Source organism: Poecile atricapillus, chromosome 5 (assembly GCF_030490865.1).
Source record: "Poecile atricapillus isolate bPoeAtr1 chromosome 5, bPoeAtr1.hap1, whole genome shotgun sequence".
Taxonomy (NCBI): Eukaryota; Metazoa; Chordata; class Aves; order Passeriformes; family Paridae; genus Poecile; species Poecile atricapillus.
In genome coordinates, this window is record NC_081253.1 from 16164973 (window position 1) to 16182970 (window position 17998).

General features: G+C 44.0%; 1 protein-coding gene across 1 annotated transcript in view; it reads left to right on the forward strand.

Moving 5' to 3' along the window:
• LOC131579618 (unconventional myosin-X-like) overlaps positions 1 to 17998 on the forward strand; it is an 89664-nt gene that overhangs the window by 46817 nt on the left and 24849 nt on the right. Inside the window, exons 18-24 of the mRNA XM_058839828.1 lie at positions 455 to 563; positions 1249 to 1329; positions 2256 to 2380; positions 3185 to 3299; positions 8981 to 9087; positions 13330 to 13635; positions 17531 to 17570. Coding sequence (XP_058695811.1) covers positions 455 to 563; positions 1249 to 1329; positions 2256 to 2380; positions 3185 to 3299; positions 8981 to 9087; positions 13330 to 13635; positions 17531 to 17570 — 883 coding nt within the window. The remainder of the gene's footprint in view (positions 1 to 454; positions 564 to 1248; positions 1330 to 2255; positions 2381 to 3184; positions 3300 to 8980; positions 9088 to 13329; positions 13636 to 17530; positions 17571 to 17998) is intronic.

The window sequence follows — 17998 nt, forward strand, 5'->3', positions numbered from 1 at the left end:
GGCTTCCAATTTAGTGATCATGGCATGGGGGCTAATCATGAGAGCTAGTTTGCGAGGTGTGACAGCACCAGTCCACCTGGCATACCTTCAAGGTAGTTTTGCCTGGGGGCATGTGCTTGCTCAAGGGATGTGTCCCTTGAGCATTCCCTCCTTCCTCAAGGAAGGTGTCCTAGCCAGTGTAGAATGGAAGTTTTCCTTTGTGTAATATCCTGCTTGAAAGTGTGAGATGGGGCTTCTGGCTTTGCAGTTGAGTGTGGCTTACAGGACAGCCCATGGGATCTGGGCAGCCACATGGGAAGTGCCCAGCTGAATTGCTTCCTGCAGCCACTCTGGCACAGCAGGTGGAAAAAGGAGGTGTTTCACAATGGGACAGGACAGTATCTGACAGTAAGAACCATCTTCTCACAGGTGGTAGGTGTCTTGCATCTTCTGTAATTTTTTTCCTCTCCCTTAGGCTGGACTTCATCTATGACCTTTTTGAAAAAGTCTGCAGTCGTTGCAGTGAGGAGACACTGAAGATGGGCACCCAGAGGCGCAGACCGACTGTCAGCTCCCAGTTCAGGGTATGATGTTTTCCAAGAGAGCAGCAGGCTTCTGGGGAGGAGCAGATGGGTAAAGCAAGGCCTGCAGCCAAGAGGAGTCATTCATCCTTGTTTTGTGTCCAGCACTGAAAATGTGCAGGAATGTTGCAGTGCTAAAAAAAGATAGTGCCACTGCCCCAAGGATTTCTGTCTGGTATAAAATGTGAGATGATAAGACTGAGTAGGGTGGCAGAGGAAAAGAGTACTTTGCTAAAGATATGCAGTTCTTGAGGTTCTTTGATCTTTCATATTGGTTTGGTGTTTTAGCTAAGTGTATGTGTCCTTTTAGGCCACATTTTTAAAGGTATAGTGACAATTCCAATAAAACCTTATTAGGAGGACCTTGCAAGTGTGCATCTCACACACTTAGATTGTCTGCAGACCTTCATTTCACTGTTTCGTTTTCCTGTATTAAAAGTTGGAGAGACTTGTAAAATTAACTCACAAAACTATACAGCTCCAAGAATAAGGATGGCCACATAAATAGTCTTAAAAGCAAACTGTGTGGGTATGTTTTGCACAGGAAGGAATCTCATGGGTTATTGAAATTTTGGTAGGCAAAGGACATTAGGAATAGGAGGACTGCATGAAGACCTTATTGCATCAAATGTAGCTCCTTTCTCTTATGTCATGACTGATCCTTTGGGTCTCTCTTGCTGGTCTTTAGGATTCTCTCCATTCCCTGATGGCCACGCTTAGTACTTCCAACCCATTTTTCATCCGCTGCATCAAACCAAACACAGAAAAGGTAAGTCTGTGTCCCAGCCATAAGTGGGCATGTGACACAGGCCTGAATGTGCATGCCCTTGCATAAATGCCTAGCAGGTGCCTCAAACTGAGGCTAAGAACAGTTCTCCCCACCTTCCCTTTCTCATTCTAGTTATTTTACAGTTGAGAAAAAACACACCCTCCTCCTGGTAATCAGATGGAAAGACTGCATGTTGAATATGAGATTATATAGCCATTCCCATTTCTTTCAGTGCTTATGAAACCTGGAGGACTACCCAGGCTTGTGCAGAGTCCAGAGCTGTGTTATAAGAAGCAGTCCCTCCTGCTCATAGTGCCTGTAGAGAAATCTGTTCTGGAATGAAGGGCTTGTGCAGTAGGCACCGTCTCCTGCAGGTCCCTGGCTCTGAGGCAGTGGAGGGGATGCAATATGAGCAAGCCACAGTGATTAGGGACAGGCTGGCTCTCGCTTGTACTGTGAGCTGTGGCAAGAGGAGATGCTGCTAACTAGATTGGGTGGGGAGCTCTGAACTGATCCTTTTCTTTGTGTGCTTTGAAACCATGAATGATGTGGCAGAGAACAGGCTGCTTAGGGGATTTATGCCAGAAAAGAATTCTGTAGTTTGTCTCCAGTTTAACTGAAAAGAGAGACTGCAAAGAGAACTGAGTGAGGGTTCTGTATGCGTTAAGACATTGTATCTTTGCTTTCATAGTCCAACTGTGAGTACAGTCTGCAAACTGTTTTTTTTCCCCCTTCCAGAATCAGCCCAAATACTTTTTGTCCTTTATTCTTCACCATGCAGTGTTGTACGGTTGCTTTCCCCTTGACCCAAGCTTCCCCCTTTTTACCTGGCATGCCCAAATATGCAGGATTGGCTTTCTACAGTGAAACATATACAGCCTGTGACTGCCTCACTTGTTTGGTTTTGATTCTGGATCATTATTTAGGCGCCGAACCTGTTTAATCCAGCTGTGGTGCTAAATCAGCTCCGGTACTCGGGGATGCTGGAGACAGTGAAAGTTCGAAGAGCAGGTTTCCCTGTACGGCGCCTTTTCCAGGACTTTCTCAGCAGGTAATTGCTGTCCTTGTATTGTATGCTGGAGCAGCCTCCAAGTATAGAATTCTATAAGACTGTTCCCTCTTTAACTGCTTCTTCTGGTATGGATCATCTGTGGGATGTTTTTCTAACCATGGCCTTCATGCTCATATCATAAACTGATGTGGGGGGCCTTTTGGAGGCTTGCCCTAAGGCTAAAAGTTATAATGGAAAAATAGCGAGATGGTCTTTGGTCTTTCTTTCTTTGTCTTTTTTTTTTCTTGGTAGCTTTGCCACATATTTGCTAGTGTGATGCTGTGAAACCCAGCTGGTCATAATATATAAAAGGAAAATACCATGCTTAAAACCTTTAGGCAGCAGAAGAAAATTCTAATGGACAGTACAGTTGATGATTAATATTGGAAGGATTATTTCTTTTAATGAGCTACATCAAAAGGATTTTTTGAAGTTTAAGGCTAGAAGGGACACTGAACATTGCTTCTTTTGTCTCTTGGAGCACTAAATGCCACCCCTATACAGAACAAAATAACTTGTGTCTGATGAAAGCACATGTTTCAAAAAGACAGTTGTTCTTTACTGAAAAATTCTGTTGAGTTTGTATTCTTTTACTGGGATTGCAACAATAATTGCCAGTGTGGTAGGAACAGATAAGGTTGGGGGATGGAAATTTCCAAATTGGAAGGCAGACATGAAGAAGGAAGGTCCCAGTGGAAGAAGGACTAATGGGAGAAGGATAATTAGAGTTAAAAGATTGGGAAGAGAGAGGGAGGGGGCAGTTACTGTCATCCATAATCTGATGAGATTCTGTTTTGTTCTTAGGTACAAGATGCTTGTTAAGGAGCCAGGCCTGTCAGACAACAGCAAAGCTGTATGTGCAGGTTTTCTTCAGACCTATGACAGCAGCAAGAAAGAATGGCAGCTGGGTAAAACCAAGGTACTTCATCAGTGTGGGGAAGGGTATGGCTTCACTCCAGCTGCAAGGGGGAGTGATTGCATCTGGTCAGATTGCAAGGTGCTGCAGTCATGATCCTTTCAATACACTGGCCTCTGCTACTGACCTGCAGCATCTCAAATATTTCCCATATTACGTACCTAGTGACATAGCAGGTTTTTTTGGACTTTATCTAAACTCCTAATTGACCAAGCTGGATTGATTTTGTTGTGTCTGATCCAATTTAAAGATTCAAGGGGAACAAGCACGGGTCGCATTTTATATAATTGTAATATGTGCCATTAGCTCTTGCGTCTTGTGCCAGATATTTCACTCTGCTTGACTAACTGAAACTCTTGCCTGAGGCAGTGAGCTGAATCTTGGTATATATCTAAGCTGTGAATAGCTGCATCACCAGATGTATGACAGCTTTCTGTTGGGGAAGCTCAGATGATGCTTTTGCAGCTAGCCCAGATGCTAGCATACATTTTCTATGCAGAGGTATCCAAATGCTTCTGCCCACTTGCGTAATTCAGATCTTGCTTCTGTTTTGGTGAATGTTTAACACTTCTCTCTTGCCTGGAATAGTGTGGATTTTCATGCAGAAATAGATGTGAGCGTTTTGAGGTATATTGCTATAGAAATCTGGGAGTGTGAAGCTGTCTCTATCACAACTTTCCACATACTCCAGTAAATTCATCAAAGAATATTCCGAGATGGGTGGTGTCCAATGCAGACAGCATTTCTCAATAGTAGGTATGCAGTCCATATCTAAAGCAGATGGTAGTACATCAAAGCAACTTCTTGCATTTTTTTGCCCTTAAGCCTTCAGAAAAGTACTTCAGAATATTTCCAGTGCCACAATGAAACCAGAACTGATTCTGGTGAACATGCACAATTAATTTGTCCAGGAGATCAGATAATGACATTTGTTGCTTGGAGCAATTATTTCTCAATAAATGGACAGACTATAATATTTATTAAAGCAAGATCTCTCTCTCCTCTTCCTAGAGGGCTGATGGTAGTCCAGTTGGTAATCTGGGCTATGAGCTCTGTGTGATGATCAAGAAAACCACTGGCCATTGCTGTGGGAAGGATGTGTATTAATCTGGAGTTTGGTTGTTTGGGTTTTTTTTTTCCCATGCCTCCACTGATGTTCCAGAAAGAACATTTTATCACTTAGCTGTACTTCTGCTCTGCGATTAAAGTGTTCCCCATCTTTGATTTTGGAATCTGGCATCTCCTCACTGGTGCCTGCAAACCAGGAACCATTTTGGTCATTCCTGTCCCTGGATAATCCGCATTGCTGGAGTGACTGCCAGTCTCCCAGCATTTTAGTGTTAAAAGCCTATGTGGAGAGCATGTGTGTTGCAGAGCTGTCTGAAAAGCTTTAGAAAATGGTGTTTAGAGCTGGTAAACATAGAGTTTGAACTTTCTTCCTAGCATGACAAGAGATTGAAGATTGCTGTGCTACAGCAAGGGCAGCAGGATGGAGGACCAAACTCACCTTTTAGAGCACAAAATGTTATAAGCTATACAGCTGGAGTCCAGAGCCTACAGTAGACTAACAACAAGCAGGAAATCCAGGCTGCTTTGAGCCCCTGGGAGCTATAGGTCCCTTTTCTCTTCAGCCCCATTGTGCATCATGAAGGACTGAGTCCATCTGTCTGTTCTCACTCACTCCTTGACCTGCACAAATTATTCAGAAAAAAAAAATAATATGGGCGGTAATTGTGGCAAAGAAAATGTGCTTGTGTTTTGTCAAAACTCTGGATCTACTCTAATGTAATTATTTTTTAATGACTGTGTCTGTAAACTAAAACTTGACTGAATAGCTGTATGTGGCATGTTAGTAAACTGCAATCTTTCTGCTTGGGCACTGGTTGCTGTCATTCTGAGTATTGTGGAAGGAAAGAAATTGTTAAGAGAGGCAGTTTTGTATTCTTTATGCCTGAGAAGGAAAATTCACTGGAGCTGGGAAGCAATTGAACAATCTTCTTCGGTTGTAGAAGTTGCTTTCTGTTGGACATGGTTTGTATTAGAGATGTGTGTCCTGGTAAAGGGGAGCAGTTCTATTTATTGAAAGAATGGATCAGTCCAAGGCTGTTCTGGCATGTTCCACACTTGCTGCCATGCTGAATGGCTGGCCAGCCAGGCTGCTCCAAGGTGCTTTCATTCCAAGGTGTATTACCCTGCCATTTCATTCTTCAGATGAGTTACTTGGCATTCTTTCCCTCCCTTGGAGCCCACTTTGCAACTCAGCTTTGTGACAGTGCCTCCAGAAAGCCTGTCCCTAGGAAAGCAGATGCCGAGGTGAGGCCTTGCAGAGCAGTGGTGCTTCCTGGTACTACCTTCCCTGCTGTTGTGCCTTGCATTACAGACTGCTTTGTCTGCATTCATGTTTCAGCTGGTGCTAGGGAACATAGGCTGGGAATACTTGGGTTGATGGAGAAAAGACCCTTAATTTTTCCAGAGTCTTTCAGGTAAAGGTGAAGTGAAGCTACCAGCCAAGGGGAACAGAGCATAGGTCATTGTCCTGAAAAGGAAGTATCCTGCATGGCCTTACTGCCACTGTTGCTGCTCCAGGTGCAGTACTCAGGTTGGTATTCCCAGAACTAATCTTGGCTTAGTCAGGAGTAGCTACTGAAAAAGGTGTGACAAGGCCATGGGGATATAACCTAGGAAGAAGTATAAGGGGTGGGTGAAGAGCAAGGCTTATAGAAGGGGGAATACTTCCTGCAAAATGAATGGAAGGATAATTATATCCCTAGCAATTGTTTGAAGGAGGAAGGAAAAGACTCTGTGAATTAGTGCAGGGGATTGTGAAGCTTGGGAAAGGAAATGGAGGAGGAAGGGCAGGATGATCTTTGTGTTTTTCATTAAGAACAGAGCAGCTGCTGTGCTGGCAATTGTCAAATTAATGTTTATAAGAGGTATTAATGTATGCAATGCAGGTTTTATCTGGTGGTATGGCAGAGTTGAGGGCTTGGATGCAAACAAGCAGTGTGATGATGAAAGAGATTGAGCTAAGGTGCCTTTGCCTTCACTGGGGATGTGCTGGGAGGCAGCAGCAGCTTCCATGACCCTTTCTTCAGGGCACCTGGGCCTTCTGCCATACTTGCCCATACCCAGAACACAGATTTCCTACAGTGGTTTAGCACAGTAACCTTTCCTATTTGAAGGCATTAATTTCCACTTTTCAACCTGCTGGTTTGCCTGTTTGAAGGAGGAGGTTGCTGTACACTCTTTGGCATCCAGGTCACAGTGACCCACTTCCTGCTTTCCCTGTGTTGTCCCCAAGAATCATATGATCCCCTTTATGTACACATGGGTGCCCAAGCAGTTGGATTTGTGTCTGCTGATCTCTGTGAAACCTTAACGTGTTCACTGTCACACTGATGGTGCATGCAGGCTTTGAGGTTGTGTGAGGAACACTGTGGTGATGCACTGTGCTTTAAAGCCTGGACAGTGTCTAGTATGAGCAGAACATGATAGATGTAACCTTGTATGTTTTGTTCAGTCGCTCTTTCCTCGGGTGAAAACAATCTCATGTTTTCAGAAAACGACTGTGAATAATGACAAAGAAACAGCCACTTTCCAGTTTATTTCCACAAGCATCAAAAACACTTCTGGACTTGAAATGCATGCTATTCTTCCTTGTCGTCTAGTGGAATCTTAAAAAACCTCCAAGCCTTCAAAATGCCAGCAGTTTATAACTAGATATTGTTATGTTTTTTTTTGAGATTAACCCCTCACTCAAGCATATATAGATTCTATAATCCTATAGGATTAGGGTTGGGTCTCATGGAACTCTGCATGCCCTGAAGTTTTCCCCCTCCCCCCTTAACTGGCCTGGCTCAGCAAAGATTGCTTGCTAGGGAAATACTGATGGCCTGAGTATTTTTGCAATTTGATGAAGATAATGGACCGAGACAGTGTTTTGCTGGTTGCATTCTTGAAATGGGTGACTGCTGCTTGGTTCTGGAATGTAATGGAAAGAGCAATCGCTGCCTCAAAGAAATCTTTAAAAGATTGTTGAGTTGACAGAGGGAGTGGATGTACAACTTGCAGGGAAGGATGCCAGCTTCATGGTTGGCAGTACCTTGATAATGAAGCTTCTTTTTCAGGCTACCCATGGTTACTTAGTCATTACAAAACAGCTCATTTCTTAATGGAAACTGCTCCCCAGGAGAAATTCAAGTCCAGGAAAGCCACTGGCTATAGGTACTGATTCAGGGAGAGGTGTCAGTTCACAATGGTCATCGCAGAGGGAAGGAAGAGCCTTAAGGGATGAGGCCGAAAGCAGTGATGGAAGGGAAGCTATACAGAGACGTAAAGGGCAGATGAATGGAAAAGAGGGGAGCTTGTGCAGAGCACTGGACTTAAATGACTGTTCAAATCTCTGGCCTCTCAGCACAACCACATGGATACAGGACATTTGTAAGGAGTTTCTACTGGTTAATGTGGTTTTGAGTTCTGCAGATTGATGAATGTCAGTTTACATGCTGTGTACATGACAGTGCCTTAACAAGTGGGGCTGCACTTCCCTAGCATAGCCCGTTCTGCTGCTGGCCCTGGCAGGGATTTATCCAATGCCAGCCAGCAGGTCACACGAGCATGGCCATATGGCACTTGCTGCTGTGACTGCAGCTTGTATGGACATACCCTACCAGCTTATTCTAGCCTGGGTACTGCTAGCAGTGTACCCACAGCGCCGTGGAGCTCCATGCAGGCTGCAGTCCATCTCAAAATGCAGTACATTTATTTCAGGAATTTGTGCTGAATCCTGTGCTAACCTAATGCAAGCCAACTTATTTAACATTGCTTAGATATGTCAACACAATTCCTGTAAACACGGCCTTATCTTGCTTGTATCTCAGTTCTTTTGTCTTTAACATAGCACCTGCATTCTTCACAAGCGTTTAGCACCGAGCACAAATTGTAAATACAGGTAGTGAAAGATGCTTGAGAATTAAAATACTGGACGCTGACGTGCAACCACTAATACTTGGAGAGTTCTATCGTCAGAGCTCAGTTGCCTCTAGTGCATGCTCCACTTCCTGCACCTTTGGCACCTGTTCAGCACAGAAGCATCTCACCCCAGAGTTGCTGGATGTCTCTGGAGGACTTCAGCACCGGTGGGCTCAGAGTACACGCAGCTTTGTGTCCCGACTGGGCTTTTGACTTTCCGCCTGCCTTCCATTAAGATTCGTGTTAAGGTTACTTCCTGGAGTCTAGAAATCTAAAAGTTCCTCCCTTTCCTTGAAACGCGGAGGAGTTTCTTCGCAAAATATTTAATCGGCCAAGTAGGTCCCAGTGCCTGCTGCAGGGAGGTACCGGATTGTGCCGGGAAAGCTGTCAGCTGGGAAAGAGTTAATCACAGGCGCAAACTTGGGCTCTCCTCCTCCCTCCTCTTTCCCTCCTTCCTCTGCTCCCTCCCTCTCTCTTTTAAGTCTTGACCACAGAGTGAGGGCGGCGGGGGTTGGGCCCGGAGTTTGGCTCCCGCCGCCGCACAAGTTTTCCCGGCGCTCGGCGTGCGGGCGCCGCGGGGCAGCGCGGGGGCGGCGGCCCGGCCACCGAGCGCTCTCCGCGCCGCTCACCCGGGGATGAAACCGCCCGGCTCTCCCGGGGACTGACTTCTTTCCTCTCTTTGTGTTTACTGAAACTCCTCCCCGTGGCGTCAGGTTTTCCTGAAGGAAGCTCTTGAGCAGAAGCTGGAGAAGGATCGGGAAGAGGAGTTGAGGAAAGCAGCTATAGTCATCCGGGCCCACGTCTTGGGCTACATGGCAAGGTCAGTGCTGGGGACTGCCCCACCATCCCTGTGCTTGCGTGCCTGGGTTGCCCCGACACCCTGCTTTGCTCACAAGTCCCCTAGCATCCGTCCCTTCTTCCCCTCCTGTATTCTAAGGGAGAGTTGCAGAATCTGCCCTCCCTGCCAGCATCAACTCCTCTGAAACCTTCCTGCACCTTTGGCACCTCTTTTTCAGTTTATGTGCACGTTTGCACCCTCCCTCAACGCTGCTCAGCAGGCTTCCCGTGGACTTCTGTACCCATTGCTTGCCTCTGATGACACCTTTTCCTTGCCTTCAGGGCTCTCCTGGCTGGGCCCCACCTATGCTTTGGGTCACCTCCTTTTCCTTGTGCCTGTCAACTCTGTTTTCTGCTCCCCCTGCAAATTGCTTCTTCCTCACTTGTGGTTCTGCCTTTGCTCACCCTCTTTCCTCGCCCTGCCTGTTTGCCTCGTGATCTCCCTCTCCTTTTAATTAACTCTTCAGAATTGGTTTTTGGCCAGCTCTACAACAGTAATCTCCTCTTGCCTCTCCCTTTTGCACCTGACCAGGGAAGGTTTGGGAGAACCAACTGCAGACAGACCGCCCCTCCTCTCTGCCCCTCGAAGTCAGTGCAACAGCTGACTCCTTAATGGCTGTGGTATGCACACTTAATCCCAGTAAGATGCTCTTTCCTGGCTGGTCTTTGCTCCAGACACCTGTCAGTCAGGGTTGTGAGGAGGTGAAATCCCTGGCCAGCAGAGCTGTTTTAGCAGGCACTCTTCTTAGAGCTCCAGTTACACCAGGTAGCTCATTTTGCATTGGAGAAATGTGTGCAAGGGTTGTACCCTGCCTTGCCAGTGTGGAATATCAGCAGAATACACATTTGGTCTCTGGGGCCTTTATTAATTTATTTATTTCCCTCTAGGAAGACAAATGAGCTCGCTCTGTTGTTTGTATGTGAGATTGCAAGTTCTTTGTGTCAGGGCCTCTGCTCTCTTTTACTTTGTGTCTAGCATTTGGAGAGAGGGGTAGAGATTAGCACAGGAAAATTGATTTGCTGGGAAACATCACTTTAGGCATACTGGATTACTGCTTTTCTGAGTTCTTGGTAAGGAAGCTGCTTCCCTGCAGGGTTGTGATGGAGACTGTGTGGCAGCAGTATTCCTCTTGGTTAGAAATCTTGTGGTCCTTCAGGCTCCACACTTCTGAATTCCTCATCCCACATGTTGCTGTTGTGAATTTCATCCTTAAGGACAAGCCGCACTTCTGCTGCCAGAGTGTAAATCTTCACAAGCAGCTGGAGGTAACTGGGCTTCACAGGGGAGGAGAGCATGGAGTAAAGAAGATCTCGAAAGGGGGTCTGTAAAACTTTCTGTGAAGAGAGTTTCCAGTTGCACTGCACCTGTATTGAAAAAGTCCAGCAGTCAGGGACTGGGCAAGTGCTGAATGGTCTGTGCAGAGTTGGGCAGGAATACCAGTATGTGCTGCCTTATGCTTGATACCATTTCTGTTAGTTTTGCAAGTATAAGTGTATTTAAATTAATTTGGTCTCATGCAAAGTAGACTGGCAAAGGAAGGTTTTTACTGGTTTCTCCCCTTTTGTGAACTTGTTCTGTGAGCCTGGAGAACCAGATTTTCTTTGCTCTCATTCCCTGCAGCCTAGTATCTCTGATCACTAGAATGTGAGACAAGAAAATCAAGCCCATTGAAATGACCCTATTCTAATATAGCTAATCTGTGGACCTCTGAGATGCAGGTACAGCTTCACCAGCTAAAAACCACATAGTGCAGGATCCATGTACAAATTTGGCTGTGCCCCTGGTTTCTTCAGGATTGTATTGTTCATGGGAAGAAGACAGTAGCAAATTGCTCCATAACTCTGTGATCTCTAGTCTTTGGAGACATAACTGCTAACTACAGCTCAGTGACAGAACAATGAAATAAATTTCAAATGCAGCATTGAAGCCTTGCAGCCAGCCTGCCTTCTCTGGTGTCATACATGGTCAGGAAGTCTCCCAACCCCTTTGCTTGGTCTGCAGGTTGAACTTCTTTGCCCAGTGCAGAAGAGTGAGTGGAAGCTTGTAAAAAGGGAATGAAATTTCTCAGCCTGTGAGCAGCAATTCCAGCTGAAGGGCATCTGCAAGCTTGGCTGTGGTCATGAGGAATGAGGGGGCACTTCAGCCTGGCAGATTAGCAGGCAGAGCTGGCCTGGAGCTGGGCAGGGCTTGGCACATGTCGCACTTGAGAGAGTTTCTGGCAGATGTATTTTGTAAAAGTCAGAGCACTCTTTTTGATGCACTTAGTCTGCATTGGCAGAGAGTGCATATGCAGCTGTTCACACCCCATGTGCAGGACACAGGGCAGACAGAAGAAGTGGGGATTAGGGGACTGCAGCCCAGGAATGATTAACCTAAAACCTCCTACTTCTTACCACCTCTTGCCTTTCCTTTTCTCTGTACTTCCTCCCTTTGACTTAATACAAAAAAAGTGTGACCTCTGCACACTACTGCTATTAGCATCCCCCTCCTGATTTTCTTGACTGGGCTGATGTATCTGATGTGCAGGGAGGTGGCAAGCTGTCAGCATGGGTCCCTGTTCCATTTGAAGGGAATTTCATTGCCAGGACAGGGATTTTAAGGTGTGTCCTTTCCTCAGGGTATTACAGAAGGTCTGTGGGAAGTATATGTGAGAATACCATGCTATTTCCAGTGTGCTTTTTAGGACTGTAAGACTTCAAGGATTACTGTAGCCTGCTGGCCCAAGATCCTTTGTAACAGCCCCATAGAATTTTTCTCTGCACATTCTGGTTTGGATTAAAGGCGTTTTTGATTTGAGTAGTACCAATGGTTGTTAATGGTTAATAAATATATTTAATTACTTTAAAAAATATCTGCTTATTTTCAGTCTTAATAGATGTTAGCTTTGGGTTGGTTAAATCTTGTGGCTCCTGTAGGAAAAATAGAAATATGGATACTTTAACTGAGATAAAGCCTTTCCTTAGGCTTTCCTATTTCTTAAGGTCCTGCACGGAACAACTGCTCTCATTCTATAAGCCTGATTTCTGGTTCCAGTCCTGCTCCCTCAGAAATCACCTGAAGGTCTAACATTGTTCTTAAAATGGGGGAGCTGTCAGAGAACACAGGATAAAAGCAGTGTTCTATACAACAACATTTCTGCTTACAAGTATAAGAATCCCAGCAGTATTTTTTCTATAGAATTGTGGTGGGAGTTTGCCTTTGTGTGATGATCTGGAGCCCAAAAATACGGTTTTGACCTGCTGCTTCCCAACATAGTCCCACACCAGTTGCGTTTGGCCTTTGATTCTTCAGTACAATACCTTAAGACTGACTCTTTTGGAGTTGTTTAATGTTTCCTTGAATCTAGCTTACAGATTGATCCAGATTACTGTGTAATGGTAATTTGTCCAGTTTGTTTGTCATGTACAAACTTCTACCAGGAACTTTTTTCATGTCCTTGATAAAAATAGTCTTTAATGCAGAGGCAAAAAATTACTTTTCTACAACTTTACCAGACTACAGAAACACTGAGTGATGATTGTTGTGTTTTGGGGCCTTGTCATGTTCTTCAAGTGCTGCAAAGTTGATTTTGATATCAATGATCCTTGTGGGTCCCTTGCAACTCAAGATATTCTATGATTCTTGTTTAGGCAAAATGTTGTGCAGTAGAAGAATTTGTTTATGTGAACCTGTTAAAATGTTTGATTCAGCCATCAGTATTGTAGTATCAGTGTGTTTTCTCCCAGACAGTGTGAAATTAATGTGGCCAAATCTATTTTTGCACTTTTTTTGCCTTTCCTGGAGTAATTTGCTTTTGGCCACTTAAGAGATGGAGCAATATTTGTTCTCATATAGAAAGGCCATTTGTATGTTTCTATTCTAATGAGTCCATACTGAATGGTTACACTCACTGCACAGTGAATGTGTTTATGTACAATGCAAGGAGACTTTGGGCCAGAAGACCTTCCCTTTCCATGTGCCACATATCTCTCCCTCATTTTCTGAGAGTCTTCACAAAACTAGGTGCCTATTGAAACAAACTAGTGGTAGATGTAGAAGGGAGAGCAGTGAGGTGAATATGATTTGCAGGCAGTGAGTGGCAGGAAAGGAGCAGAAATCATGTCACTTCTGAACTCTGTTTTTTTGAAAAGGACTTTTCTGTGGATGTGGTCAGTATGCACGGTCAGGAGAAATGCAGAGCATGTATTACTTTGTGGTGCATTAAGTGTGTGGTTCTGTTTTTAGGAAGAAGTATCAGAAGGTGCTATCCAGTGTTGTTATAATCCAAAAGAACTACCGAGCATACTTCTGGAAGAAGAGCCTGCTGCGCCTGAAGGCCTCTGCGGTGACCCTGCAGAAGCACTGGCGTGGCCGCCTGGCTCGCAGCCTCTACCAGCACTTGCTGCAGCAGGAACTCCGGCGGAAGCAGGAAGCGGAGGAGAGAAGGAGGCAGGAGGAGGAAGAACAGATCAGAAGAGAGGAAGAGGAAAGACAATGGCAAGAAGAGGAGGAGCGTAGGAGGAAACAGGAAGAGGAAGAGGTGAAGGAAAGGTACAAGATGGTATCTTTCATTCTCTCTTGGTTTTAGACAATTTAAAGGGGAACATTCTAAAATGAGTTCTCCCCCTTTGTTTTAACCAGTCCTTTTCCACCAATAAGGAACAAATACAAGTAGCTATAAGTGAAAAAATAAGTTTACTAACAAGTGAAACTGCAACAGGCAAAAAACAGCAGTAAATAATCACTGTATACAAAATTGCTAAATCTCACAAACCCCCTGAGGACAAATTGGAACCCAGAATGGTGGAAATACCCCTTTCCAAGATGGCGCCCGCCACAGGCGATGGTGCATAGGGAGTCAAAGGGAAAATAGCACCAGACCCTCCCCCTCAAGATGACGGCCTTGCAGGTGACCGCCCTGTCAGGAGACAAAGGGGAAGGATGGCAGGAAACCCCCACGGCAATGAAGGAGCTTACCCAGCAGTTCTCGTGGGAAATGAGAAGTGCTGCTGTGTGTGGGGTCAGCGCTGCTGCTTGCTGCAGCTGCTGGACTCTGCTGGGTTTATTAGTATATAAATTTCAACATATAATTGTGTGATATTTTGCTTTTCAGAAGTAGTTCTAGTAGTTCTAGTAGGTTTTGTAATGTACTTTCCCAAGGGGGGATCTCATCAGACTGGCAAGCATCAGAAAATTCTAAGATTAGGAGCGCTCAGCCTTGATCTTGTGTACAGTTTTGGGCACCAGAATACAAAAAAGACATTAAGCTATTAGAGAGTGTCCAAAGGAGAGCAATGAGGATGGTGAAGGTCTGCAGGGGAAGCCATAGGAGGAGTGGCTGAGGCCACTTGATCTGTTCAGCCTGGAGGAGACTGAGGGAAGATCTCACTGTGTTCTTCAACATCCTCACAAAGGGAAGAGGAGGGAGTAGGCTCTTATCTCTTCATTCTCATGCCCAGTGATGGGACCTGAGGAAATGGCAGGAAGCTGAATTGGGGAAGATTTAGGTTTGATATCAGGAAAAGGTTTTTCACCCAGAGGGTTGTCAGCACTGGAACAGACTCCCCAAGAAAGTCGCAGCACCAAGCCTGACAGAGTTCAGGAAGCATTTGCCAATACTTTTGGACACATGATGTGACTCTTGGGGTCACATCACAGGGCCAGGAGTTGGACTTGTTGATCCTGATAGGTCCCTTCCAATTTGCTTCTATAATAAAAGGAAGGACCTATCTAGTTGATTTGCTATAGAGTGCTTTTGCCCTTCTCATGCCCCAGACCATGAGAGATGTGTTCAACCCAGCATCATGGCAGAGAGGTGTCAGTGTTTCTAGGTATCAGGGAAACTCATTTTATTTTCATTTTCTAATTAATTTTAAATGGCATCTGAGTGAGTAGCCAGGACGGTACTAGCAGACCAAGTTGGCTATCTTCTGAGCATCCACCTAAAAAAATGGAAGTCCATAGAAATGCAAATCAGCTAATCTACTGAGAACAAGCAAGAAACCCCAACATGAGTGTAGAGACAAAATCAGAAAGACCTAGGTGAAATTTGAACTGTAATGAGCTAGAAGTTGGCATGCAGTTTTTGTGCATACTCTGTTAGCAGAGGAGACACATGGAACAATTTGGTCTAACACTCAATAGGAAGAAAAGTAATAATGTTGAGAAAAATTAGATATTTGATGCTATTTTTATCTTCCCCAAAAGCTTAACTGTTGGATATTAAATACGACTAGGAAGGAGATACAAGAATTCAGAACATATGGAAATAAAAGGTTAGAAAATGCTCACATAAATCAAATTACAAATTATGAAGAAGGTATTGGGATTTGGTGAAAATAATGTTTGGGTACTTCAAGAACTAGCGAAAGCAGTTTCAGACAGTAGATGCTCTCTTTTCTTCTCCTCTGTGGATAGTAATGGGTATAGTAATTTTTCTGTACAAGTGGAAAATACCAAACAATTACAACCCCCTTTTAAAATGAGAAAAAGAATAACGGAATTGTGGACCAGTCAGCCTGACCTCAGTTGCAGGAAAATACTGAAAAAAATAATCAAACAGTTGTAAATACTTGATAAAGGAATCAAGCCAATGTGGACTTCTGAAGAATAAACAGCATTACCTGTTTCCTTCTGTGGTACCTTATGGCATGTGTTGTGGACCGGCAGAAGCTGTGAAGGATAGGTAACTGGACTTTGGGGAGGTAGAAGGTAGGTAAGGGCTTTGATATGTTAGGACAATACTCTAAGATGCTAAAAGAAATTTGCTTTGGGAAAAAGTATGTGAAGCAAGATTAGGATTTGTGTTTTTACTGCATTTAATTAATAAACAATAGTAGTTTTTTGTTAAAGAGAACTCTTAAATGAGATTCTTCCATGATCTGTGCTGCATATGGTATTTGTGCAATGTTTTAATCAGAATTTGGATGAAGAAATATGAATATCTTTATTAAATTCGCAGATAAAACCGTCTGCTGAGGGACTGTAGGCACATAGCCTAGGATTACAGTTCAGATAATTTTGGCAAGTTAAAGGATCTGAAAAACAGGATAACTTTTGGTACAGACATATGCAGATTTACAGTCAGGGATAATCAAATGCACAGGGAGTGGAGGAGGAATGCTTACTTCAGCAGCAGGAGAAGGGTCTGGAGGCTAAGTTGAGTATGTCACCAGTGTCATGCTGTGTGAGAGGGGAAAGCAAATGCTCTCTATAAACAGAATTGTTTCTGTAAGATGGGGTGATGCTTCGGTACCCTTCAGCTGGAGTGCTGTCCTTAGTTTTGGGTATCACATTTCAGGGAGAGTGTAGCTCAACTGATGATAACTAGAAAGCAGGAAGAAATACCAAAGGTTTAAAAACTGTGAGGAACAGTTGCAGGAATTTGTATGTAGATTATAGGTGTTACTCCTAATTTGTTTTAAAATGGTTGTGATTTCGAGCCCTCTTATCATTTAGGGCAGTTGTTTAACTCATGATGTCTGCTAGGGATCTTTCAGTAGAGTTGGAACCATCTGGATCTCACTCATGTCAGCTTTCATTTACAGATAATTTCCTGGTTTTTTTTTTGAGAGAGCGAGAGTCACAAGAGTGAGAGCTTTAAGGACTACTGCAGCTGTAGTTTAGAATTTGCCTGGGAAAGTCTGCAAGGCCTGGGAAATAAATATCATTGCTGTCCTGTTCTCCTTGGGGTTGAATTACAGATTTGAAAGTCACCACTGGCAGCGGTAACTAACTTCCATCCAGCAGCATCCTATTCCTGCTCCTTAAGCATGACCCTGGCATTTGTCTGTCTGCTGGTTCAGTTGTTGTAGCACACCTCCACTGGAGAAACTGGCCATAGTGATAGCTTTGCTTTGGAGTGTAACCTTTTTGATCTGGGTAGAGATGCAACACCTTGGGATAGATTTTTCCTCTGCTCATGTTTACTAACAGACAAGCTGGATTTTGCTTGCCACTGAGAAATTAGGGCGAGTTGGGGCTTTAATACAGTAAAAGCAAAACAAAACACAAATTCAATGCTGGTATTGCAGTTATTATGTTTTTAAACAATGAACACAGTTTCCTGATACCTGTCAATTGCAGACATACAACTTCAATATTCACAGATGTATAGCACTTCAGAAGATTCTGTTTACATTTATCATGAGTCTGATTTGTCTTTCTGTCACTGTTTCCAATGTCCTTCCTGGTGTGTTCCAACTAACCCAATTTCCTAATTGATCTGAAAGTTAAGTGCATGGGGAAAATCTGTTATATCCACAAAGGTCATGCCAACCACAGAGAATTGGATTTTTACTAAATTGCAAAAGCTTTTAAATCAGTCTTACACCAAGTACCTCATTTTAACCTTATCCATGGAGGGATGATGTGTCCATGTAATTCTGAAAACCTCACATAGGAGAACTAGGTCTGTCTCTGACTGTTATGTCTTGTTTTTTGACAGAGAAAAGGAACAACTGAATGTGCTACTGCAGGTGGCCCAGGTAAGTTTAACAGTTGTTCTTTTCACGTGTTTTCTTGTGAATATTTGTAAAGAGTCCTTCACTGCCTCCACTTTGCCTGGATACCAATACTGTTACTGTGGCAGCACTATTTAAAAAATGGGCTTTGTTCACTCAAAACCTGCAGATGTTTGGCTTTGACAGAGGTGCATAGAGTTAACAAGGTAGGGCTTTTTTCAAGGCTCTTGTATGAGCTTGCATTGGTTCTATTTGAAAGTTTCCGTATTGAACATGCAGCATCCTATTTTTATCTGTACTGCTTGAGCTTGTTAGATAACCTTCTGATGTGCTACACTGTGACACAGTCTGTTTTGCTGGATTGTTGCCTGTAACAACCTAAATAAGAGTGCAGCTGACTGCTGCCATGGCTAAAATAAACCCCTTGTAACTGATCTAATTGTTGGTACTTA